The sequence below is a fragment of the Manacus candei genome, unplaced genomic scaffold, assembly GCF_025592945.1.
Source record: "Manacus candei isolate 608988 ecotype Guabito, Panama unplaced genomic scaffold, ASM2559294v1 h1tg000124l, whole genome shotgun sequence".
Classification (NCBI taxonomy): Eukaryota; Metazoa; Chordata; class Aves; order Passeriformes; family Pipridae; genus Manacus; species Manacus candei.
Window position 1 is genome coordinate 3,086,445 of NW_026138172.1, and position 26,920 is coordinate 3,113,364.

Sequence of the window (26,920 nt, forward strand, 5' to 3'; positions counted from 1 at the left end):
GCAGTGTAACTGTAGCATCACAGAACTCATCACCTTACCTGAATATTCTACTGTGTGGGTAAGGCTTGCAGCTTCTTGCTGCCATGTGTGGATTGTACTGCAGGAAAGTAGTCAAATGTAGTTGAGCTATATCTTTACATGGCTACTGCCACACTAACAAGGTGCCCCAAGGTATATGTGCTTTAATTGCAGCCCTCTTTCCAACTGTTTGGCCAATGGAACTCGTGAGTGCCAAGCATCTCTTAGTAGGTGCATTTGCAGCACGTGCAGGTACACAAGTGAGTATTGCAAAGAGCTGCTTCACTTGCATCCTAGAGAGAAGAGACCATTGAATGGATGTGAAAATAGATGGGCAAATTTTTCACCTCTAGGAATGCACCTGGGCTGTAGGAATGTAACTGGACCAGTGTACTGTAAAAAGCAGCAGAACATACACTTGCTTACATGCTTCAGTGCTTGTGCTGTGAACTGGAATTCTCAGTAGCTGTAGAAGTCCAGATCCTTTTCCATAATGCTGGGCTTGTTTCATGGGGTAAGGAAAACAAGCCCTGGCTTTCTAGCCAAGTAGAGTAACGTCTGTCTGAAGGATTACAGGAAATGAACAAAAATTAATTTATTCAGAGAATATAAGGAGAAAAACGATATGTTTACTTAAAGACTCATAGTGTTGTTGATGCATGTGAGGACTAGCTTCGCCTTTCACCTGAAGTCGGTTTGCAATGGTTGCTTTTGCTTTTACTGCATGCTTAGGTACAAACCCATGTGCGGAAGATAACGGCGGCTGCAGCCACCTGTGTCTGTACAGACCACAAGGCCTTCGCTGCGCCTGCCCCATCGGCTTGGAGCTCATCAATGACATGAGGACCTGCATCGTCCCAGAAGCTTTCCTGCTGTTTTCTCGGAGAGCAGATATCAGACGAATCTCTCTAGAAACCAACAACAACAACGTTGCTATCCCGCTCACTGGAGTCAAGGAAGCTTCCGCTCTGGATTTTGATGTGACAGACAATCGCATTTACTGGACTGACATTTCACTGAAGGTAGAGATTTATTCCATATTGGCTATTCAGTTATTACAACCTTCTTGAGATACTTTAGAATGGATTGATAAGTGCAGTTCACAAAATTCAAGGGATATGTAAAAGAGCATTTTCTAACTAAGAATGGCATACATTTTTGTTACACTACATTCTCTCCTAGAATTTGTTTGTATTGGATTTGCATGGTAAGGTTTTGGTAGTGAGAGGGCTACAGGGTTGGCTTCTGTGAAAAGCTGCCAGAAGTTTCCCCATGTCCAACAGTGCCAATGCCAGCCAGCTCCAGGACACACCTGCCCCTAGCCAAGGCTGAACCCTTTCAGCAACGGTGGCAGAGCCTCTGGGGTAAAGTATTTAAGGGAAAAAAGTTACCACAACCACCACAACTGCAGCTGGAAAGAGCAGTGAGAATATGAAAGAGAAACAGCTGTGCAGACACCAAGGTAAGTGAGGAAAGAGAGTGAGGAGGTGCTTCAGGCACGAGAGCAGAGATTCCCCCTGCAGCCCATGGTGCAGCCTGCAGTGAGGCAGCTGTGTCCCTGCAGCCCATGGAGGTCCATGAGGATGCAGAGATCCACCTGCAGCACGTGGAGGACCCAATGCCAGAACAGATGGATGCCTGAAGGAGGCTGTGACCCCGTGGGAAACCCATGCTGGAGCAGACTCCTGGCAGAGACCTGCAGACCTTTGAGGAGCCCAGACTGGAGCAGTTTTGCTGGCAGGACTTGTGAGCCTGGGCTGAGGGACCCAGGTTGGAGTAGCCTGTTCTAGAAAGACCTTTGGAGGGGACCCATGCTGGAGCACTTTGTGAAGAACTGCCATCTGAGGGAAGGACTCATACTGGGAGGGTCCCCCACACCAGAGCAGGGGGAGTCCTCCCCATGAGGAGGAAGGAGCAGCAGAGGTAACGTGTGATGAACTGACCACAACCCTGTGAAACACTGGATTATTGTATTAATTATTGTGTTGGACCAACTCAAGGAGGAAAGGGGGGGGGGCAAGGCGATTTCATGGAGGTGAGGTAATGCCCATTTCCCAGTCCCTGTGAGTCTCACCAGGCAACGCCAGAATAGCTGTCAGTCAAAGGCAGCCCAGGAGCACAGCCTATACCACACCCTGGAACCCCTAACCCTGCCTTAGGTTGGCTGGCATGGTGGGAGCACCACCCCTCCCCCCTCCCCAGAGTGGCCAATGGGCCAGAAGTCCTGCCTGGGAGGCCACAGAAGGCCAGAGCAAATAAAGACAACAGCATGTGGTCTCCATCTTTGCTCAAGCCCTACCACCTGGCCACGTGAAAGCTGGAGTCTCACAGGACTCTGGTGGTAGCTATATAATTTTCTCTTTTTCTCTCTCTTTCTTTAATCTTTCTTCTAATCTCCTTTCTTATTATTTTGGATAGCTGGATACCGAATGGGTTGGGTTTTGCTAAGTTGTATGTGTTAGCATGTGCTAACTCAGTGCTTTGTTGAATGCTTTATTTTGGTTGTATGCCACCCTTTAAATTTTACCAAGATCTCTTATTTTTCCTAAAGTTCACCAGTAAAAGTACCCCTTGAGAAAATGTGTGAAGCTTTTTCTCTTTTGAGCTCTCTCTTAACATGTTAAAAGAACTGAAGGCTCTTCTAATAATCCAGAGAGCACATATTGATGGAGCCTTGTATATTTTTAAACTAAAACTCGCTTGCTGAGCTCGTAGCTCAAAACTTGGGGTCTTACAAACACCCGTTCCCCATCCTCCCATGCCACTGTGGGCAAGGAGGTAGAGAAATTGGGAGTGAGATAGAGCCTGGGAAGAAGGGAGGGGTGAGGGAAGGTGTTTTAAGATTTGGTTTTATTTCTCATTATTCTGCTCTGATCTGATTGGTAATAAATTTATTTTTTCGAAGTTGAGTCTGTTTTTCCCATGACAGTAACTGGTGAGTGATCTCTCCCTGTCCTTATCTCAACCCCCGAGCCTTTCATTATATTTTCTCTTGGGTACTTGACATCCAGTCAGGATCAACACACAATGTTATTTAAATCTACTATATACATTTTCACATAAAGAATAAGTTTGCAAACATTTACTTTTTGTAGAAAGCTGAGAAGAATGCCATATGGCAGGAGGTTTCAGCAGTCAGAGTTGTTTTACTGAATACATCTAACAGGGGGGAAGCCTTGTCTTGGCTCAGAAAGTGAAAATGGGTCTTGCCTATTTATTAACTTTCAGATACTGCACATAGGTCATATTATGAGTCACAGATTTTATGAAACAGGTCTAGACTGACAAATCAGAAAAGGTGGAGGGTAGGTGTTTAAATGTTGAGTGATGAAATCTGTGTATCATTTGTTTTCTCTGGTACTAGTGAGGCTAGTGATTCCTTTTTGTTTTTCATGGGTTGTAGAATTAGTCAGAATTGTGAGCACTAAAATTTAGTTTTTAATGACTTTTTCTGTAATTGAGTTGAGCCCTGTGCCAACAATAAGTTATGGACTTCTGCAAGTAAAGAATCATCAAAGTTAAAAACACAGAGTTTAAGTGACTTTGCAGGAGGTGACTTGGCTGAACTCTTAGGCATTGGTACTCATTTGAACTGTGTAAGCAATACAGATGAAGACTGAGATATAAACTTCCCTATTGTGTAATGTCACAAACTGGCATAATTATCAGGTAGTGTTCAAACTGGGAAGTAAACAAAAAAAATCAGTGTTTTTTTTTAACTTCTGGTGAGTAGTGAGTGAGGAGTGTATGCAGATAGGAATATTAAGGACATAGAAAGGTGGCCCATGTTTGCCAAAAGAATTTTATACCTTCCTAACATTAGTCCTTTACTTACAGGCTTACCAGGAACTGCCTAGACTCTAATATATTATTAAAATATAATTTTGGCTGTATCTGCTATCACAGGCTGATCCTGATGGCAAAGAGTTAAAAAAAAATCTTTGGAATAAAAATACAAGAAGCAATTCTGCTTAGTGAAATTAAATTTAGCCGTCAGTACTGAAACACTTACTCTACTGTGCTCATTGGGAGTTTGGTTATTTCCTTGTGTTTGCTGTTCTGTCCTAAACTTTTTCATTAGGCTGATTTAAATAGTGTCCCATGCTATAACATTGATGTTTTTCTATAGTCCTGGGAGAGCCAAAATATTTCCCTCTCAAGGTTGGCACTGTGTTATTAAGATCACTTTGACATGTAGACTGCTTAATTCAACCAGACTAGTTATCCCATTTATTTCCCCTGTGAAATGCCATTCTAATTGACACAGAATACATTCGTAGAGCACAGTAAATCATTACTTCTGAATAGCAGCATTGTTTGCTTTGCAAATAAGGAGCGTGTTGGAAGATCCTCTTTCCTATGAGATGTCTAAAATCTGAAAGTGTTTAAAATGCAACAAAGGAAACAGCCAGCCCAATGACAGAGTGGTAAAATCTCTAATTTGCCTGTGTATCTCTGTATCCCTGCAGACCATCAGCAGAGCGTTTATGAATGGCAGCGCACTGGAACACGTTGTGGAGTTTGGCTTGGATTACCCTGAAGGCATGGCTGTGGACTGGCTGGGGAAGAACCTGTACTGGGCTGATACTGGAACAAATCGTATAGAAGTGTCAAAGCTGGATGGGCAGCATCGCCAGGTGCTGGTGTGGAAAGATCTAGACAGTCCCCGGGCATTGGCATTGGACCCTGCTGAGGGGTAACTTGCTGATTTAATTTTATGTTTATGAACAGTGAAAAACAGCATTGCAATGCTTACTCTAGGGCATGTTAGTTAGGCACAGTGTGTAAACCCTGAGAGAACTGAGCTGGGGAATACAACCTGGTAATTTAGAGGAATGTGCTCCGTATGTCCTGAATAATCAATAAGAATACTAAAAAAAACCCAAACAAACAAAAAAATCAGAGCAGCTCATTAAAAAGGGATTTATATTTAGGTTTACATTAACCACAGAATCAAAGTAGTTTTAGGTTTATGGAATTCATTAATTCAAATACAATACTATAGTATTGAAATGAATATATTTATCATTTTAAAAATTAGGATTTTTTTCATCACAAGTTAGAGTCCATAAAGGTATTAAATGATTTAATTTGAGAGTAGAGAAGGGCAGGTTATAGTCTGAGAATAAGGAAGGTGTTTGTTTCTTCAGATAAGGGAACCTTTTTAGTTGGTATGGACAAGGGAAGCAGTGATAGAGGAGGAGAGGAAACAATTATATCCACCTATCCCCAAAATTAAAGACTTCCTGAGAAGAAACTTCTAAGTTGGATTCAAGTGTATTACAAAAAGCAAAAGTAGGGCAAATAAGCAGAGAGAGGGAGGAAGGAGTGGGGCATGACGAGGTAAACTATTCAGCTTCTAAAATAGCTCTTCTACCATGAAATGCTCATTTGACATTAAATAATTACTGCAAAAGCTTTTTGAGGTTATACCAATATTGTATTACTCTTTATTTTGCAAAAGAAGGAACTTCCTTTACAAAGGTTATGAGATTATCACAGTTTCCGACAACAATGCAAGAGCTGCAGCAATGCATGTTCCTCCTACTTTATTTCAGCAAGGTGGTGGCAATGGTCACAGTGCTTCCCTGACAGAGTTCTGCTCTGCTGCTACTGGGACTCAGATATTGCATTCAGCCCTGACTTGCCAGGGGTTGCCTGGACTAGTACATCAAAGGGAATTCAAGACCAGATTGTTAGATACAGTTACTCATTTGTAACAAGAGGTTGCTATGGATGATTCTAGTTGTACACTGGAAATAGGTTTTTCCCAAGGATTATTATGATTCAATGCTTTGTCTCTTTACTACAGATCAGAAAAAAATTACTTGAGTAGGAAAGCCCTTTTTCTCTTTTTCCTTATAGCAATAGTATAGTTGTATACTTATATATATATATATGTACTTATATAAGTATACTTATAGTGTAGTTGTACTTTATATAGAAGTTTTCATGGCATTGCTACTATGAGGGCAATTTTAACACTTAGCTCCATGCTATGTACAACTTGCAAAATTTATATACAAAATACTTGCAAAAGTTTTAAGAAAAGATTTCCAAGTACTCCTAGTGTCTAAAGAATAACTCCCCCTTGATCATCAGTTTTTGAAGCAACTTTTCTCATTGTGCAGTTGGTTGGAATTGAAAGACTTCACAGGTGTTTGTTACTAGAGATATTAAAGCAGAAAGGTGTAAACATTGCATGTGAGCTGCATTCCACTTTTGGAAGAAGTGACTAACTAGTCATCAAATATACAGCTTACTCTACTGTACAGTGTCTAAAGAAAATGTAAATATGTACAAGTCTATCCTTCTGCCAAATGAGGCATAAACTGGCATGTGAGTATGTAATAGTCTGTACTTTTGCTCTGGTATAAATGCCATACAATTTTGTGTTACTCTGCTCTTGGCTGATATGTAACACACTTGTTACATGGCTGATTGATTTAGTTGTGTGGAGATGAGCAGTGTGTGCTGGTTTAAAGGTAAACCAACAGGGGAAATGAACTCAAAAGAGAGATTATAAGTCAGAATAATAATTTAATAAAATAATACAATAAGTATGATTATACAGACAAACAATTGGTTTTAACCCACAAAACCCAAATATATAACCCAGCACCCTGGGGCATGAACAGAGTGGTGTTCTTTGGGCCCCCTGAGTCCAAAGGAAAAGGAGAGGGGAAAACCTGTTGGTGAGAGTGCTGTTGCAGTCTGGTCAAGAGTGGTGATTGCAGTGCAGTTGAGAGTGATGGTTGCAGTCTGGTTGAAAAGTGGTGGTTGCAGTCCAGTCGAGAGTGGTGGTCTGCAGTCTGGTTGAGAGCGGTGATCTGCAGTCTTCCTCTGGATCCCACGAGTGGTTCCAAAGGTCCCAAGACTCCAAGATTATATATCCTCCAGTTCAGGTAGGGATGCTCAGCACCTCCCTCAGGGTGGGGGGTTCCTTAATGGGTGTGAGAGCAAGAGCAACTCCTATCTCGCAGGCCTCTTAGCACCTAGTTTATAGCCTGAGGAGTCAGGCTCTATGTGCAGATAGTATAAATGGTTCATTGATAACAGTTTCTGGGAAATGGCATGGAAGGCTATAGAATACACAGTTTTGGGTTACACCCATCCAGTGATGAACTGGTCTCAGCTGTCCTAACTAGGACACAGTGGCATCTATTAACAAAAGTACCCTGGATACCTACCTTTTTGCATTCCTTTGATAGACAACTGACTAGAAACAGAAGATAAGTGCCATGGAAAAATATCCTGCTAAATAACTGGGTATAAATGAGGGTGCCGAACTGCCACCTTTTTGCCTCCTAAATGGCATACATGGATTAGTTACTACTGAAGTATTGTCATACAGTCCAGCTCCAAGCAGAAAAAATACTATTAGAAGCTTATTGACTCACTTCCTTGCTTGTATTTTGAAAAAAAAAAAACATTTTGCATAATGGGGCTTAATAAATGCTCAAATTTACAGCTGTTGTTTTTCTCTTGGTCTTTCTGAGGGTTTTTTGTTTTGTTTTTCCTCTCGAGTTCTCTTGGATTGGATGTGATTACTTTCTTGCTTTTGTTCTTTTAATCAGGTTTATGTACTGGACCGAATGGGGTGGTAAGCCAAAGATTGACAGAGCTGCTATGGACGGCAGCGAGCGGACTACCCTGGTACCGAATGTGGGACGTGCCAACGGCCTGACTATTGATTATGCCAAAAGGCGCCTGTACTGGACCGACCTCGATACCAACCTGATAGAATCCTCCAACATGCTGGGTGAGCCTCAGAGCCTCGCGCAGCACCACCACGAGGATGCAGCTGCTTTTTCTCTGTTCCTTGTGGCAGATTGTTGCTTAAATAATGCAAAGATACGCATTGCGAGGCAAAAATAAAATTTTCCAAACTCACGAGGTGTTAACGTTTGCTTCTATAATCCATGTTCATGTAACACAAGATCTAGCAATTTTCTTGTAGATGATAGAGTTTCTCAGAATGTTAAAATTATACAAGGCGTACATATTTCCAGTTATATGTAGGACAAAGCTGTCAGCTTTCAGTGTTTTGGAGGGTCTTGTTTTGCTACTCTGAAGAGCACTGACAAATACATAACAAAGGCAGAGAGAAAGCCAAGATAACAACAGCTTATTCAGTATTTTTCACAATGTAATTTAATACAGTTTGGTTTTAAATCTTTGTTAGTATCCCCAGGCATTTTTCCCGCCATTATTCTTCATGCTAAGGACCTTTTCCTGGCTAGTACTTGTCAGCAGGGGAGTTCTCTTGTACTGGGGTGTTTTGTGATGATTTTTGTAAACTGGTCATTGCAGCTAAATGGAGGTGGAATATTTTATTCTTTCACCGTCTCAGGGTACCGTATTGAGGACCCAAGTCCTCTCAGATTTGCACAGTACCTTTTTTTAATTTCTTGGCACTCATAGGAGTGGGCTGCCTTGCTGTGTGCCAAACTATTCAGACTAGCATTAACACTAGCCAGTATTTAAGGCTAAAGGAGTTTAAACAGTATACTTGCAATAGTGGAACAGAGGTAGAAAAAAATCAAAACAGGAAAATGCAATATGGGAATTATATGTAATATGAAAACTATTCTTCAGCTTCTTCCTTATTTTGGTGTGCTGTGGAGGCTGGCTCTGTGTTCCCTTGCGTAACGTGGAACGGGACGTGGCGTTTGAATTTCTTTTCCCTTGTGCCTGTGGCTAGTGATGGCAGAGTGTGGGGCCATGCATCCTTGACTTCTCTGTGCAAAGAGGGAATGACTTCTTGCTTCATAATCTCCCTTTCATTTTGTGTGACTAGACAGCAGGAGGTGCTGTGGCAATGAAGCGATTGATATAACATGGTAGAAATAATTCCCCCCCCCCATGTCCTGCACCTTATGGTCTCTTAACGTTTCTACAGTGTACACAATTAACTGTTTCCTGTCTTGGCTTTCTGATTGCTCATTCCTGTTGTGACATTGCAGAGACAGGTTAGTTTAACCTTGTGCATTTAATTTTTTTCATAATGCAATGTAGAATTTCATTAAGCTCATAACAGTTTTAATTTTGTAAGCAGTGGGCAGAGACCCAAATGTGGTGCAAGAGATGCTGAACTGAGAATATAGTGTCAGGTTCCTGCATCAAATTGAGGACCCCGTCTGTTTTGGGGAGGAGGGAAAGGACAGAATCTTTCTAAGAACCCTGATAATTTTCAAAATTGAGACTTTGTTCTTCAACAAAATACATTCTTTTCTGTAAATGGCAAGCAGCATTTCTGTGATAGGCTCTGAGATTTCATTTGAATATTGTGCATTACTTTATAGTTTACTCTTTTAATGATGAAATCGTAACTTTATAGTAATCATGTGTTGACCTTTCTGTACAAGGGACATGTTCAGCAGCATATTGTTTGTCTGCATATAATTCTACTTTTTGTCTCTGTTCCTTTTTGGAAACAGGCCTTGACCGTGAGATTATAGCTGATGACTTGCCTCACCCGTTCGGCTTGACTCAGTATCAGGATTACATTTACTGGACAGACTGGAGCCGGCGCAGCATTGAACGAGCCAACAAGACCAGTGGCCAGAACCGAACGATCATCCAGGGGCATTTGGATTACGTTATGGACATCTTGGTCTTCCATTCATCCAGGCAGGCAGGCTGGAACGAGTGTGCCTCAAGCAACGGTCACTGCTCTCACCTGTGCTTAGCAGTGCCCGTTGGTGGGTTTGTCTGTGGCTGCCCAGCTCACTATTCCTTGAACTCTGACAACAGGACCTGTAGTGGTAAGCCACAATGAATGAAAATGAAAATGCAGAAGCACATGTGTTTAGTAACAGATTGCATTACACTTGGAGGAAAGAGTAGTTTTACAGCTTTATAATACTAAAATCCTACTGACTTTTAAGAGAACAGAGAATATTGAAAGAAATAAAAATATAGTCTTGCAATATACCAGTATCACAAATAAGAGGAATGGCTGTTAGTGAACCTTTTCAATGGCTCAGCTACATCTATTTAAACAGGAAGGCTAAAAATGCTTTTGGTTTTGTATGTCTGTCATACCCTCCTCAAGTGCTTACTTGCTTGTTTATTTATCTGCTTATTTATTTCAAGTCTTGCCTGACATAAAGGATATGTGATAGTTTGGTCTGGATTATGGATTTTGTGCAGGTTTTAGGTGGTCAGGATTTAATTCTGTGGTAGCTGTGTTTTCTGGCTGATGAGATGCTGAGGTGGGCCACTGTCATACCTCGAAAAGTGTTTCTTCCTCAGTGAAGATGGGTTCAGCTCCACGGCCTCCCCAGCAGTCTGATTTCTGATCTCGGTGCAGCCAAGCCCCATTTTTCTTTATTGTTGAGCAGAATACAAAACACGAGGCCCCTCAGGCTGTGTGTAATTAGTTTCTAACCAAATAATTTATCCATCTCTCAATAGCTGGCTGCCAGTGAAGCTGTCATAATTTTGGCAACTACACTGGATGGCTGATTTCCACTGGTGTCATTCAGATTAGCCAGTGGGTGAAGAGATTCATGGTACCAAGAGACAGATTGTATCTTGTCCACATTATGCATGAGTAGCAAAATCCAACTGTTGTTTTAAAGCCAAAAGCAGGACAGATTGTTCCACGAATGCCACCTCATGGCATTTTTTGAAAACTATGCTGTTCAAAGAACTCTGCTTTTCCACCTCCCGTGTGTCTTGTACTTCTCCTTTCCTTTTTTATTACAGTGGTAATGACAATGGCATGACAACTAAATTCTTGCACTCTTGACAGGGTCACACATTCATGCGAGTTAAAGGCATGGCTGGCACCTCTCTGGTGATGACTGTGATTTTTGTAAGTGGAGGAATTTGACTTGCAGTGGAGAATAAGTAGCAAAATGATCAAAGGTCATGTTTGCTTGTGAAAATGCTCTTGGAAACGAAGGAGTAAAATATAGGAAATATGTTGTGAGCAAATAGAACCGTTTCCCCACAGTACGGTTCGAGGCTCCTTGTGTGGTGTTAGGAGTTTTCCTCTGTCATATTCAAACCTGGGAACTTTCCAGCTTCTCATTTGTAGGTAGTTGGAGATTTAGGCTTCTCTGCATATATTTTTTTTTTGGCTTCTATAATCGCAGAATGAATCATTTTAACTTTTTCTGCCTGTTTAACTCGGCTTACGTACTCCTGAACATTATTAGCCTAGAGGCCCTCCCTTTTGGATTACCCTGCTCATGTGTGCATAGGTTCTTTTAATTATGGAAAGGACATACTGCTCTGGTGAGATCTGGTCTCTCATCAGACCTACCACGTGTCATGAAGTTTGAAGGCAGGGTTACATAGGAGACATGCTCATTCCACTCCCTTTGCCTGTCAAAAATACAGTTAAAATATGTGACTATTGGGAGGGAAAATGATGAAAACTAAGAAGGCATTTCTGAAATTGGTTCGGTTTCAGAGATGCAGAGTCTCAAGGGGAGAAATACTGCTGTTGCTTTTTATAATGAGCCATCAGTTCAAAGTTGTAAGCCAGGCAATCTTGGAAAGTGAGTGTCTTTGGGGAAAAGTAGAAATAATTTTAGGTTCTTATCATGATATGTTTACCTGCACTGTTTTGTCTTAATCTTTTTTGCCTTTTCATTTCTTGGTAAGAATTCTCATGTGTTCTGAATCTATTATTTTGCTGTACACATTCATATAAACTTGTTGGGGATTTGTTTGTTTTGGACTTTCTTCTACAGTTTAGAGCTAAGTAGAAAGCAGTTTAAATTATTGGAGAAACACTTGGAGGGAAAATACAGGTTTTCCAGAAAGCAAAAGTACCTTGCAATTAGGCCTGATTGTTATAGGATGTTTAGGATGTTAGGTCTGTGTGTTAGTTACCAAGGAAACTCCTCTCTGCCTTTTTTTTCCCAGCAGTCAGAATAGATATTCAAAGCGTATTGTAAAATAACAAAGCAAGGTGATGATGTTCTCTAGGAGACTTTTGCTTCCTCCCCTTTCCCAGGTGCTGCCTTACCTGTTTTACAGGCTTGTAAATAAGTGCAAAACTGCTAAACTCTGAACTCCTACTGCTAAACTCTCTCCAGACTTGTGCTGTAAGAGAATTGATTGTACAAACTTCAGGGAGGCTTCAAACTGCATTTCTGACTGCTGGTTCTTGTGACATCTTGCACAGCAGTGGCTTCAGGTGAAGAAGAACCCCTTCTTGAAAAGAACCCTCTGAAAAGGGAAAATACTTAAACTATCTCCTCTGATTTCTGACCCAGTTATGTAATACAGAGATATTTTTTTTCAACAATGCATTAAATGCTTTGTGCACTTACTGTAATGTACAGCTGGTAAACTACAGCAAAATGGCATTTCTAAGGAAAAAAACTATCTGTCCAGGAAATTTTTGCTGGGCATGTGGAGCAGAGTATCAGATTTATTTTTTTTCAGATTGCAGGTTATTATTTCCAGATAAGCACCTAGAAATAATAAAGATACATAGATTTGAGAAGAGCAAATACATTTTTCTCCAAAAACACAGCCTCACACACAGTTAAGAGATTTTCCTGTGAATTAGTTTTTGTTTCATTCCAGTGCAGGCAAAAAGAAGGTTTGTGGGAACAGGACTGAACCACTGTCAATCTCTTTTGCCCTGAAACCTCTAAATAAGGAATCAGTGCTGGCTTTTTCTCACCTTCCTCTGCAAGTAGAAGTGTACCTGGCAGAGGATTCAACTTCATACAGTGAGCTGCTTTTCCTGAGACTCCTTTAGAAAGAAAATGGACAGTTCTTTGAGAGGCATGATTGACCATTCTTCTTTGAGGTGATTTTGGCAGAAGTCTTCACATTCACTAGTCCATCCACTTACAAAATTTATCTTTGCCTGTCACTTCCATGTACAGACATTTAGAGTAAAAAGAGATCACTTGAAAGGCTTTTCAAATTCATCAGAGGTTAGGATTTTTATGTATTATTTTGGGGTTTTGTTTGTTTTTGGCAAAGAGGGAGAAAGGGAATGAAATAACAGGTACTGTCTGGTTTTGTATAGTAGCTGTCATTCTTAAACATAAAAATGTCCAATTTTATTGCTGTGTGTAACCCTTCCACCCCCCTTTCTGTTTTTAACCCTGTCAAGCTCCTACAACGTTTTTGTTGTTCAGTCAGAAGAGTGCGATTAATCGCATGGTGATAGATGAGCAGCAGAGTCCAGACATCATACTCCCCATCCACAGTCTCAGGAATGTTCGAGCCATTGATTATGATCCCCTGGATAAGCAGCTGTACTGGATTGATTCTCGGCAGAACATCATCCGGAAGGCACAGGAAGACGGCAGCCAGGTATGCTGATGGTGATGGAATTACTAAACTTTAGGCATGCTCTATGCCAAATAATGACTGATTGTACATGAATAATTTAGGTACACAGATTTCCTGTAGTTTAATGTTACTTGGCAAAACAAGTGGCATCTGGAGTTTTCTGGAGTCCTCAGTCAGTAAATCTGGGAGGTGCAGCAAGAAGTAAATCATGGAAAACCAAGGCCAACTCAAAGATCCTGTTGTTCACAGTGCATTATTTGCTCAATGCTGTCTTTTGTCTGGAAGCTGTTCAAAGCCCTCATTTGAGATACGAAACATGGAAGGGAAAATTCTTGGGAGAAACGGAGTGTGTGAGCAAGAAGGTGTGTCAGCAGGGTGCACAGGCAGTGGCTCTCAAATGAAGAGGGGGGGACTTCGTGAGCACACAGCTGTGTCTGGAGCCTCCCAGGTTCTGCTGCAGATAGGAAGAGAGTTTTTGTAAAACACTGGGGCACTGAGTGAGGAGCTTGAAACTAGTGACCTGTAAGAGATGTAGCAAGTTTGGGAAAATGGATTTGACTGGGGAATACAGAAAAAGTTGAGTAGGGTGGACGGCAAAAGGTAATACAGGTTTTGGTAGTTTGACCCTGGCTGGATGCCAGGTGCCCACTGAAGATGCTCTGCCACTCCTCTCCTGAGCGAGACAGGGGAGAGAAAATATAACAAAAGGCCTATGGGTTAAGATAAGGGCAAAGAGAAATCACTTACTAGTTACCATCACAGGCAGAACAGACTCAACTGGGAGAAATTAATTGAATTTATTACCAATCAAAATCAGAGTAAGATAATGAGACCTAGAATCTTAAAAACACTTTTCTCCACCCCTCCCTCCTTCCTGGGCTTAACTTTATTCCCAATTCTCTAACTCCTCCCTGCCAGTGTCATGGGGAGACAGGAATGGGGGTTATGGTCAGTTCATCACACATTGGTTCTACCACTGTTTCCTCCTCAGGGAGAGGACTCCTTCCTCTGCTCTAGCATGGGGTCCCTCCCACGGGAGACAGTTTTCTGTGAACTTCTCCAACATGAGTCCTTCCCAGAGGTTGCAGTTCTTCACGAACTGCTCCAGTTGGGTCCCTTTCCACAGGGTGCCATCTTTCAAGAAGAGGCTGCTCCAGCCTTGGTCCCTCAGAGGGTCACAGCCTCCTTTGGGCATCCATCTGCTCTGGCATGGGGTCCTCCCTGGGCTGCAGGTGGATCTCTGCACTCCCGTGGACCTCCATGGGCTGAAAGGGCACAGCAGCCTCACCATGGGCTGCAAGGGAATCTCTGTTCAGTGCCTGGAGCACCTCCTGCCCCTCGTTCCTCACTGCCCTTGGTGTCTGCAGGGCTGTTTCTCTTACATATTTCTCACTCTTGTCTTCTCTGGCCACATTTACTTCTGCCCAATAACTTTTTTTCCTTTTTAGATATGTTATCACATTTATCACTACCACCATCCCTGATGGGCTTGGCCTTGGCCAACAGCAGGTGTGTCCTGGAGCCAGCTGGCATTGGCTCTGTTGGACATGGGGAAGCTTCCAGCGGCTTCTCACAGAAGTCACCCCTATAGCCCTCTCCCCCTACCAGAACCTTGCCACACAAACCCCATACACAGGTTTAGTGAGGGTAATTGTGAGCAGTGACTACTTGTTTACTTTATTCACATTTTAAAATAGATTTTTTTTCTTCCTATTTTTTTGAATATGGGAGGAGCAGGAAATGAAGATGAACAACACAGATGTGCTATGTTCAGATGAACAACATAGATGTGCTATATTCAGTTTAATTTTAAGACTGTGGTTTCTGGTCGTGGGTGTGGTGATAACTGGATCCTGCTGAATGCCCCTCAGCCTTAACTAATCAGGCATCATGTTTTTGCCAGTGTCAGCAGAATAAACAAATGTAAGACTTGAAGGCACACCGTTTCATAGAGGTGACAAGCCAAATAAAGTTAGGCGAATTTCCTGGTGAAGTCTAATTTGGGGATGAAATAGTGGAAGCAACTCACCTCAAAACATGTCTTCCAAAAAATTATGTGGCCCATGTTTAGTGATCTACTGATCCTCTTCAGATTTTTTGAAAAGTTCATGAAAGATGTTCATTAAGTTCTTTCTAAAGATAATAATAAAGAAAAAAAAGGCATGTCGACTCCAGAAGTCTAGACCAGTAGAAGGGAAGAATTTTGAACTAGTAAGGTATTAGCTGGAAGTGCTCTGAAGTCACTGTTGTACGCCAGCTGATATCCATTCTGTCTTTGGCAGAGCTGCCTTCCCATTCACCCTAATGTCCCCCAAGTAAGATGGCAGCAATGGTGGACAAGAATGAGGCAAGAATTTCAAGTGTCGTCTGGCCTCCCTTTGCCTGTGTTTTTATCCATTCAGCTGCAGCTTTGGGAATTAGTGGTGATGTATTTCTGTTGTAGAGTGTTAGATGTGCTGAGTTTGGGTCTATCCAGACCAAACTAAGAGTTGTCAAAAAAGCAGAGGAAATACAGAATCTGACCCTGGACTTCAACACAGTTTGGACTTACTGATCAAACTTGTGAAGTCTTATGAGCTGCAACCAGCTTACATGATTGCCATTGCAACAAACCATTAGGACTAAGTTTCTATATATTATCAAAGGTGTTGGTGGGACAATGGGACCTAAGTCTCTCCTTATTCTGCCATATTTTATGGTAGTATTTTGGTCGTCTCCTTTTTCTGAACAGTACATGGTACAGCCATAGCAAATATAATTATTCATGTTCTATTACTATTAAATGTTCTTCTGTGTGTTACTTATCTTTTCTTTTTAGAGCCTCACTGTTGTGACAAGCCCAGTTCCCAATCAGAACCTAGACATGCAGCCTTATGACCTGAGCATTGACATCTACAGCCGTTACATCTACTGGACCTGCGAAGCTACCAATGTGATCAATGTGACACGCGTGGATGGGAGACCCATGGGAGTGGTGCTCAAAGGAGATCAAGATAGGCCCAGAGCCATTGTGGTGAATCCAGAGAAAGGGTATGTAGCTGAAATAGTCATGTGGGGAAATTCAGGCTGAAGGGCTTGAGAATCAAGTTGGTTTTTTGCCGCCGCTTGGTTTCTGTTTGTCAGAATAAAACTAACTTTGACGTTTGTTAAGATGTCCTGGATTTATAGCAAAACTGTGGAAAGATCAAATAAACTTTTTTTCCTCTAATCCTTCCTGTTCCAGGTACATGTATTTCACCAACCTACAGGAAAGGTCTCCTAAAATTGAGAGAGCAGCACTGGATGGAACTGAACGAGAAGTCCTTTTTTTCAGTGGTTTGAGCAAGCCCGTAGCCTTAGCTATCGACAGCCAGCTAGGCAAGTTGTTCTGGGCTGATTCAGATCTGCGGAGAATTGAAAGTAGTGACCTGTCAGGTAGAGTAGCACTTTAATTCAGTGATTCATTTGTGTGGTGTGGGTGTGGGGGAATGCAGAGAAAGGTGTCATCTTTTTCTTCCTATTATAAACAGTCTGTACTATGATTGTAATCACTCCCCGAATTCCCAGCCAAGGAATGTGCATGATTCGTGCATCATGCCCTTACAGTTTCATGCCTCTATCTGTGATTTGCATTATTAGTTGCTACACATTCTATTTACTTCAGTTTCTCCCTGCAAGACCTTAGTATGGTTTCCCAAAGTTAGTTCACAAATAAATTGCAGCAGTTTTGGAGAGGGAAGGGAGAAGGTTGTTTTTAAAGGCATTGGTTTTGGTGCAGTAATTTGTCAGTTGGAGAAAAGTTCCCTGTTGGTGGGACAATCTGTCCAGCAAAATTAAAGCAACAGGTGTCCAGGTTACCTATGCACCTATCATTTAGGGTGAAAAGATGTGAGAAGAATTAAGCAGATCTAATGTCTGTTCTCAAAAGACAAAAAACTCCCTCCTCCAGCTATGGGATTCTTTTTGCCTACTCCCTAAGGTTGGTTATGGTGCTTGTCTGACCTCTATGAATTGATTCAGCTCACTTAACCAGATAAGCAAAATAATAACCTAAAAACAGTATACAGAAAAAGAAAAATAGAGAATGGTGTTCTCTTGGCTTGGAAAGCTGAATTGGTTCAGGAAGGAGTCCAGCAAGCAACCAGAAGTGGAGTTAAAGAAGAGGGAAAAATCAAGTGGTCCAGATTGGGTGAGAAAGACTGAGATGTCTTTCATTTACTAGCCTAATCCAGCAAACTGCTGGATCAGCTCAGCTGCCTCACATAGCATCAGTAGTAATTTGTGATATGGATTAGGCCAGATGTTGCTGCTTTAAGTGAGAGCATGTTCTGAGCACACACATACCCATCTCTGTTAGCTGATGGGGTATATGCCCATATCTCACTCCTGCTACTGGACGACAGGAGCTGAAATTCTCCTTCCTCCACGGTAAGCCCATCCCCAATTTGAATAGTGCATGTCCTTCTACTTCAGCAGTGTTTTTTACTGTCATAAGCATAAGTACACATGTAAGGAAATAAGGACACGCTTTGGAATCTGTGAGCAAGTTTGAGAACTTAACAAGAGTTACAATAGTTTGTAGTAATGTTTGTCACTTATGACACAATACCTTCATTCAAACTATCAGTGTGTAACCCCATTGACACTGCTGTGATTTTCAACCTTATATTAAGTTGCTAGAATAAGCTTTTGTTTTGGAAAACATTTCAGTTTCTCTAGATGGTTGGAATTGAGGCTCAGAAAAATAGTAATTTTTTTTCAGTGGTGTGTCACTGGAAGGTTCAGGGTCACTAATGAATTGCAATATCCTGATTGTTTACTAGTTTAAAACAGTAAGACATAACCTGAGTTTGTGAATTATTTTTGGAAAAAAAAAAATTGGGGTGGTGTAGCTCAGTATGTTCTAAGCTGTCCCAGATCCAGAGTTTGCATGAGTAGAGTAACAGGTGGCAGAATATTACACCATGCTTTATTTCTCTCTTTGTTTGTTATCTGCCCAAAACTAAAACACCAGAGAAGGAGATGGGTCTAAATTCCAGTTCAGTATGGTTTTAATGATTCTGCTTTTCTTTTTTCTTAAATATGTGGTTGTTGGATCACCAGTGTTGGATTATAGTAAAAGCTCACCGTATTTTGAAGAACACAAACTAAAATCATTCCAGAACCTCTCTTACTTTTTGGCATTTGCACCACAAATAGATTGCTGTAATCACCATGATAAATTGCTAACTGCTGAGATGCATTCCTGTGCTTAGGAATGCTGATTAATAGGCTCTTTTGACCAGCAGAGTAATTTTTCTGCATGTTAGCTTATTTAAAACATTCACAGTCTCTTGCTCTGTCAACTCTGTAGATGCCAGTACTCATAAAGACAAGTACAGTTAGAATGCCTTTTATGTGATGCAGTCTCTTTTCCTCCCTGTCCTTCAGGCATGCAGTTAGGACTTGGTATTCTGCCCAAATAGGAGATCCTACTGGAGTTAACCAGAGTCTTCACATGGTTTATGAAAAGATGACTCGAATTAGCTCCCTGCCATGGAAACTATTTGGAAATTAGTTCTTCTGTTCCAGAAAATTTAATGTGATTTGGAAATGTCTAATGGTTCTGGAATTAAGTAATTTTTATTTGTAAATAGAATGAGCTATGGGATGTGTCCTGATTTTTGTATTTATTTGGTTGGGGTTAAGTCTTTTGGTAAAAGGTATTGCTGGAGAGAGGATGGTGATGCCAGGAGACAAAGCTCCTCTTAATCATGTCTCCATTTCACCTGACATTCCCAATAAAGGAAACTAGCACTCTGAGTCAGCTTCAGATTTTATTGTTGGTTTATGGAAGAAAGGATTTTAGGGTCTTGTTTTAGTCAGAAATAGTCAGTTACACTTGGTCATGAATATTAAAAAGAAAGATTAAAACATTAAGGAAGTGAAAATTTTAAGCTTCTGAGTGCATACTGCAAAATGCCATGCTGATTGACATGGTCATGGCAGAGCAGGGCATGTATAGACTCCATTTGGGTAGGTCAATGTCTTAATTTTTGTATTTCTTACTGTCATCTTTGCATTTTGCCCTATTCCCAGCTTATCTTTTCTCCTTATGATTCAGGTTTCTGTTTTCTCACCTTTTCCCTATTCAATTAGTCATGTTCATGGGTGTTAATAGATGGTTGCAGTTATTTAGATTGACTTACATCACTCAGTCTGTTAATTTCTACATCAGTGTATAACCTCCTTCAGAATCCATCAACATCTTTTCTTAATCAGACCATTGCTGATGTTATTCCAAAGTGGTGGGTGAGACCCCAGTCTAGGTGATTTGAATTTCCATGTTCTGCTTGGATTCTAACACTTAGTAAATGTTTGGAAGGTTGCTTAACTTCTGAGCTCTGTGTGCATTTAGCAAAAGGAGGTAAATACATTTTTCACCATCGAATTTGTTTGTTACTCGTCATCACTGACATACTGTTCATAAAATTCTCAACAAGCGAAAAACCTCTTCTTGCTACTAAACAAAGCAGAGGGATAGAATTTACTCAGAGTATAAAATCATGAAATGCATGTGTCTTCTGTCCTGTTACATTATCTTGTGTGGGATGGTAGAGATGTGGTAGATTTTTTCCCCATGGTATTCAGTTATTCTAGTATATTTCTTACAGAACTAGATATAAAAACTTGCTGGAAATTGTTCTGTGTATGAACGCAGGTAAAACTATTGTCTGCTGAAGTAAAAGTGAAAAATAAGCCTAGATAGCTGAAATACCAGGATTTATATGTAAATTTTCAAACTGTAGCCTAAGTGTAGACTATGTGATATTGTTTCAGCTGTGGTCAGAATCTGATAAACACACTGAATATTTGAGTGTTAATGACCATGTCATATTGTGTTAAATAAAGGAAGCATGGCTTAAACGTCCCTCCTGAGCCCTCAGGTTTTGATTATCATACTTGTTTTCTGTGTGAGTTATAAAGTCTTCACTCTCTCTGGACAGTCTTTAATGATACCTTTAAAACAACTTTTGGCTGTCTTCTTATATGGAGTGTTAACCATGAATTAGCATGATTGCTAAAGGAACTCAGGAAAGTAGGTCTTCTCTAGGAAGAAAGGAGCATTCCCAATTTAGCATGAATAGCTTAGTGAAGGTAATGTAGTTGAAAGAAAAGAATATGAGGAAGTCAGATGTCATATTAATCTCCTAATTCATGTGAGAAATACTAACTACCTTACCTTCACTTGGATTTCATCTTGTATTAGTTAGCTCAAGCTAGTAATCCATCTTCTTATTCCCTGTTGTATGGCAAGACAAAGAAATTGATCTCTCCAAAAAGGGAAAGAAGAATGAAAAGAACTACCAATTTCCATCGTATTGAGAAAAGACTGGAAAGGCTCATGAGAGCTGAGCCCCCAATTCCAGGTGCTTCTGAAGTACAGTAGATATTTCTGAAGCACAAAAACTGTCTTCTTGATGAAAGCAGAAAAAAAATCTGTCTGCAAAATGCATTAGTCATGCATCAGAGGACCATGGATTGCTTGGGTTTTTATAGTAGGCTTACCTGGTAGCATAGAAGTAGTGAAAAACAGTGGTGTGAGTAGTGTAGAAAGTGTTTCTGATAGTAATTGAGTTTATTCTAGCTGAACTACACCACTCTTTCCCTTCTGCAGGTGCTAACCGGATTGTTTTGGAAGACTCTAATATCTTGCAGCCTGTAGGACTCACTGTATTTGAAAACTGGCTGTACTGGATTGATAGACAGCAGCAGATGATTGAAAAGATTGATATGACTGGTCGAGAAGGACGTACAAAGGTCCAAGCTCGTATTGCACAACTCAGTGACATCCATGCTGTGAAAGAACTCAACATTCAGGAATACAGTAAGTGCAATCCCTGTTTGCAGGTGTAAACAGTGCCTGTGAGACTCGAGCCAAGGAGTGGCCACAGAGACACCAGCTTCTTTTGCCTTATTGCTGACCAACATCAGTGCAGATCGGAGGGACCAGAAGTTGGTGTCGGTTGGTTGTCAGGGTACTGTTAGGATTGTTTCCTTCCGGCAGTTGGCAATGGATTGGAAATCTCTCACAACCCCAGCATAATATTTTGTTGCTGATGACAATTTTGTTAGTAGTGTCATACAGGCACCTGGCATTTGAGTGTCTCTGGGCACAGTGGAAACATCCTGTTATCCCCAGGAGAGGATTTTCTGGATCATGTTAGTGAACTGCTATTAGTTGTTTGCTCTCTTTAGGCAAGCACAGCTCTTGGGGCTTTTACTAACAGCAAATGTTTCAATGGACTGCCTGCCTTGAGGGCAAAGTGAACAGTTTTTGATGGTGGTAATTCATATTGAAAGTGAATGACAGAGAGCAATGTTGCATTGGACAAAGGAAGTGTGTATTAAATAACAATTTGTATTGAACATGGCGGCACTTTTAAAAGTTTTCTGTTTACCAGGCCTTTCCCCACACACATAACTCTTGAAATGATGGGAGGTAGATGGTTAAAGCAGTAGAGTTGCTGTCATCCTGGAGGAAATATGCCTGGTTAGTAGGCTGTGGTGCATGCCTGGGAGAAATATGTAGAAAAATATCTGGGGATGCTTAATTAAAACATCAGTGCAGACTACTACTAGTTTTGTGTGCTATTAATCTCAATAAATCTGTCAGGAGTTCCAAGAGAAGTATGTTGTCCTTATTAAACATTAAAATGAAGAGACATATTTATCTAGAGCATGTTAATTTGAATTTTGGAGACAGCACAGAAGCTTCAGACTTCATAAATTAGAAAAGTTTACTTTTTTAATGGTCTTTGATAGAGAAAATGAAGTATGGAATCCAAGACATCTTTTTGTATTACTAATACTACCATTTGCTGCAGAGAACTAATTCTACCTCACACAAGAAGCAAAATGCTTTGAGTACCGTTTTAGTAGATGCCACGGCACAATTCTTACAGTGGTTTCAGATCATGGACAGTTACCAATGTGCGTTATAATTACTGATGTAAAGGGAAAAATACAACTCTTCCAGGGATTTTTTAGTAATGCTCTCCCCAGGGGGAAGGAAGTAATGAAGGGAGACCGATGGGCCCAGAGAAATCACTGAAAGGTTATAAAAGAAGTGGAGATTCCTTGTCAGTCCCCGTCTTTCTTATTTTTAAAATCACAGGACAACATCCTTGTTCTCAAGACAATGGTGGCTGCTCACACATTTGCATTGTGAAGGGCGATGGCACCACACGCTGTTCTTGCCCAGTCCACCTTGTTCTGCTGCAGGATGAGCTGTCCTGTGGAGGTAAGTCTTTCCCATGCTCCCTGTCACTGAGCTGTCACCTTCAGGGTTGTGGGGTGTCTCCATCTTCAGGGCTGGCTTCTGAGCAAAAGGAACATGGCAGCGCACCAGGTGCCGTTACGCATTTCCTCTTTCCCACTGGAAGTACTGAGAAGGAGTAAGGGAAAAGGAAAAAAATCACTGACTGTTGAATAAGGATTTCTGTTCACCCTTTCTACTTAAGACCACTAAATTATTTCTACTTCATTTTTTAATTGTATGATTTTTTTATCACTTTTTTCTATCACTCCATATGTTCTCCTTTTTCAAATAGGGGTAGAGTCTCACATTTTGGCATATTGCACTGTCTGTGCCATTTTATTCTTCTCTGTTGTCCTCTTCAAGCTCACCCTGCGTGTGTCTTTCTGAACTTGAGTGCCAGAAGGGCAAGTCGCCTCCTCCATGGTGTCTCCAGGGGTGGGGTTGAAATGGAGGAAAGACACTTAAGTGCTTGGATCTCTTTGTGCCACTGTAGTGAATGGATTTATTATGCAATCATCTCGCCATCGAGGCGGCATGTGGTCTCACAATGGAATAAGAGCTAGCATAACCCAGATATTTTCTCAGAGCAAGTTTAATACCAGGCCAAAAAGCAGAGGGAGGAAACGGGGATTAAAAAAAGAGGAAAAAATCCCACACTTACTGACTTACTGCATGAGATTAACAGTTAATGCAGTAAATATTAAATAACAGGTAACAGATGTGTTGAGGTAGTGGAACTTGACTAGATGGAGCAGTTTTTTGTTTTAAAAGAATTTTGACTGAACAGAACTGGCAAGGGCACATAACTAGACATTGAGTCACAGTGCATCCATGTACAGCACATTACATCCTTTTAAGATTTTCTATACAAGGACTGTCAAACACTTAAAAAGAGAGTAAGCCATCAGCTGTGTATATAGTGGTGTTGCAGGAAAGGAGGAGTAGAAAAGCGTGGTGACTTCAAATGAAGAGTTGAAGACCTACTAAGAGACGGGTGTAGGAGTCTTAAATGGGAAAGGAAGAAAATAATCATGTTTTATGGGCCTGTTTCTCTGTTTCTCTTGTTCTTTGTCTGTCAAGCCCCCATTGATGTGAGCCTTCATCAGTCACATGGGGCTCAAGGTCTACACAAATGACTGTGGAGGCAGTGGGTGTGGAAGTTACCTTGTGACATGGCATGTTTATCAGCTGCTTTGATAAGTGAAAGCAGCTGAGCTCTTCACCTGCATGAGCTGTTTGTTCACCTGGATTTTTAATTTTTGTTTGTTTGCTTGATTTTTTAAGAACCACCAACATGCTCCCCTCAGCAATTCACCTGTTTCACAGGTGAGATTGACTGCATCCCGGTGGCCTGGCGCTGTGATGGTTTCACTGAATGTGAAGACCACAGTGATGAAAAGAACTGCCCGGTGTGCTCAGATACCCAGTTCCAGTGTGAAAGTGGACAGTGCATAGACAGTGCCCTCCGGTGCAATGGAGAAGCAAATTGTCAGGACAACTCAGATGAGAAGAACTGTGAAGGTACAGAGGATATTTTGAAGTGTGGTGAAAACAGAGCTGTCATAGGGACACTACGATAGATACCAGTGTTATTACTGAGTAGGATTTGGAAGGATCCAAGGTTCTGCTAGTTTTTAAACTGGTCTATTCAATGGAAATTATTTTGTAACTCCATACTTTTGTTTCTCTACCTATGAAGTGGAAATTAAGACTGATCTCCATCACAGTGGTCTAAACACTATAAAAAGTACTATTAAAAACGGTATGATTTTAAGCTCTAAAAACCTGGTATCTGTGAGTGAACTACCAAGTGGAGCAATTCCTTGTCACTGCTTTTTGTGTACCTTGTACCAAGTAAAGGTTGTGGGATTGTTTATTTTACAATACCTGAACAAATCGAGTTTTTCTGAGTAAGCAGTGGTGAGAGACAGATGAGATTTGTGGAGACCTCTTCCTGTAGAGCACAGCAAAAGAGAGTATTTAAGCCATCATTACAGAGGGAAGCACTGTTGCCAGTACAATGAGAATTAGGTTCTTTTAATTTTGGAAAAGACAGGTTTTGCTGATGGAAAAGATGTGCTTCAGCTCAAACAAAAATGTACGACTGATGCAGAAATGGCTGTGTGATGAAAGGTGATTGTTAGCGAGTTGAGATGCAAGTTAGCTTCCCAGTTGTCACTCAACAACTGGAGATGTCAGACTGGGGGCTGTTTATTACCTTCAAAGCGGCCCATTCAGAGTATTCACATTGATTACAAAAAAGAAAAGCCTTTAGTTTAAGTTTTTAATTCAACTGAAGATGGAAAATATTTCTGGATTTATGAGAAACAGGAGGCAGGAATATGTGTAAACAGCAGTGACCAGCACCTTGCCTGCAGCACCTTTTTTCCCAAAGTGGTAGTTTATTTTTTGAGTGTACTGACAAAGCTTCAGTTTTATATTCTGTCTTTCATTTCAGTTTAAAAACCTAATGACAAGTAAAATATATTGTCTCATGGTCAAGGAGCTCTCTGGTTTACAGGAAGAGCACAAGGACAATGAGAAACCACATTTATCTTTTTTAAACAATTTTATTATCATGGTTTGGCAGATTTATTTTTAATAACTTAATTCTTCTCTCTTATATTACAGTAAATGCTTAGATTTGGTTATTCTTATAGTAAATAACTGTGTCCTGGGATAAGTGCCTATCTTCTCAATGGCCTTCTGCTTCTGAGTTATTTTAGATGAGGTATCTTTATCTTGTAGTGTTCTTACTGTAAGTAGGCAGTAAGGATCAGGTAACCCAGTGTGCACTGTCCTCAACAAAACACTGAATCACTTTTGCATGGTTCACATGAGGGACTTTTAGTGTCATTGGCTACTTTCAGAAATTAGGATTGCAGCACTCTAGGCTCTCTCAAGATACTCCTGACTGTACACTTTGGTGTCTTTGTTTCTTAATAATTTTGAAGAGGAGAAGCCTTTGATACTGACGCTTGGTGTGTGGGTGGTTCTCTTCACAGTGCTTTGTTTAACCGATCAGTTCCGCTGTGCCAGTGGGCAGTGCATTGGGAAAAGCAAGAAATGTGATCACAACCTGGACTGCAGTGACAGCTCAGATGAGCAAGGATGCTGTAAGTGTATTACCTGAGACTAGAAACTTGGTTGCAGCATCAAAAATTTGTTTCTCACCTTCCCTACAAGTTAGATTTTATTCTGTCAACCAGACTGAATTAATTATTCCCAGAATTAATGTTCCTTTTCATAACTGCTGTCATGCAATTAGTGCACAATGTGGTGGAATAGAAATAAAAAAAATAATTTGTGTTCTGAACAAGTAGTTTCTGAGGCAGAGAAGGCTAGTTATTTTTCCACTCACCTTTTTAAACTTTTAAAAGAAATAAAAGGTTTGTTTTACTATAATGTGTTAGTATGCTGAGTTGGTGCAGTGTTAAAAAAAATCTATCACCCTGAGGCTTCTATATATAGCTGCTCTGCTTCATGGTTTTCTCATCCAGAGAGTTAATAGCAGGTGCTTTTAGAATTAGAGGAGCACTCTGTTTATAGAGTAAACTTTCTAAAATTTCCTTTTTATCTTGAAAAGATATAATTCTGAGCTTGATATATGATTTGTAACGTGATATCCACTAACTTGAAATCTCCGGGGCACTGCAAGGATACCACTGCCTTTAAAATTCCAACTTAAAAGTTCGTTTTCACTGTTGGTGCTTTAAAAGAAATTTTAAATAGGGACATCTCTTCTTGTGTTAGAGATCCATATATCACGGGTGACACACACGTAAGGTGAAAATGCAAAGCCAGATCTTGAGAAGGAATGATAGGAGATGTTCTGTCATGCTACCAGGTTACCAGTGACATTATCACAGACTTGTGTAGTTACCTTTACTATAGTTTATATGTTTTCCAGTTTTGTAATAGAAGATGGAAAATTGGCCTTTCCAGAATAAAATTGCAGTTGTCACCATCCCTCTTTCAGTATGATCAGAAGTCTGTTTACTTATCTCTGTAGACTGTGACAAGCTGGTTAAAGTGTGGGTTTGGTGTTCAGGGAGAAGAAAATGTGTTGAGGAAAAAACTTGCAGTAATATGTAAGATGTAAAACACTGACTAGAACAGGAAAATACTTTAGTCTGCTTTTCCTGTCAAATTCATGAAGCACAGGCGGGGAGTTGTCAAAAATGTCATTGCTTAGAATTGGTGTTGTAGGGAAAGCCACTCATTTTGACTGTTGAGTAATTGTTTTGGATACAGTTTCCTCATAAAATGGCACCTCTCAAGCTGATGCTCAGCTATATCTGAGGGTGGGTCAGATGTGTTGCAGGTTAGGTAGTTTAATAAATAGTA

General features: G+C 40.7%; 1 protein-coding gene across 2 annotated transcripts in view; it reads left to right on the forward strand.

Moving 5' to 3' along the window:
• LRP6 (LDL receptor related protein 6) overlaps window positions 1–26,920 on the forward strand; it is a 120,634-nt gene that overhangs the window by 82,968 nt on the left and 10,746 nt on the right. For both annotated transcript variants that reach the window (XM_051770758.1, XM_051770759.1), the window contains 11 exons: window positions 751–1,040; window positions 4,488–4,714; window positions 7,596–7,780; window positions 9,459–9,785; window positions 13,112–13,314; window positions 16,112–16,323; window positions 16,517–16,707; window positions 20,930–21,139; window positions 22,430–22,555; window positions 23,858–24,094; window positions 25,579–25,689. In XM_051770758.1, the coding sequence (XP_051626718.1) occupies window positions 751–1,040; window positions 4,488–4,714; window positions 7,596–7,780; window positions 9,459–9,785; window positions 13,112–13,314; window positions 16,112–16,323; window positions 16,517–16,707; window positions 20,930–21,139; window positions 22,430–22,555; window positions 23,858–24,094; window positions 25,579–25,689 (2,319 nt within the window). The remainder of the gene's footprint in view (window positions 1–750; window positions 1,041–4,487; window positions 4,715–7,595; window positions 7,781–9,458; window positions 9,786–13,111; window positions 13,315–16,111; window positions 16,324–16,516; window positions 16,708–20,929; window positions 21,140–22,429; window positions 22,556–23,857; window positions 24,095–25,578; window positions 25,690–26,920) is intronic.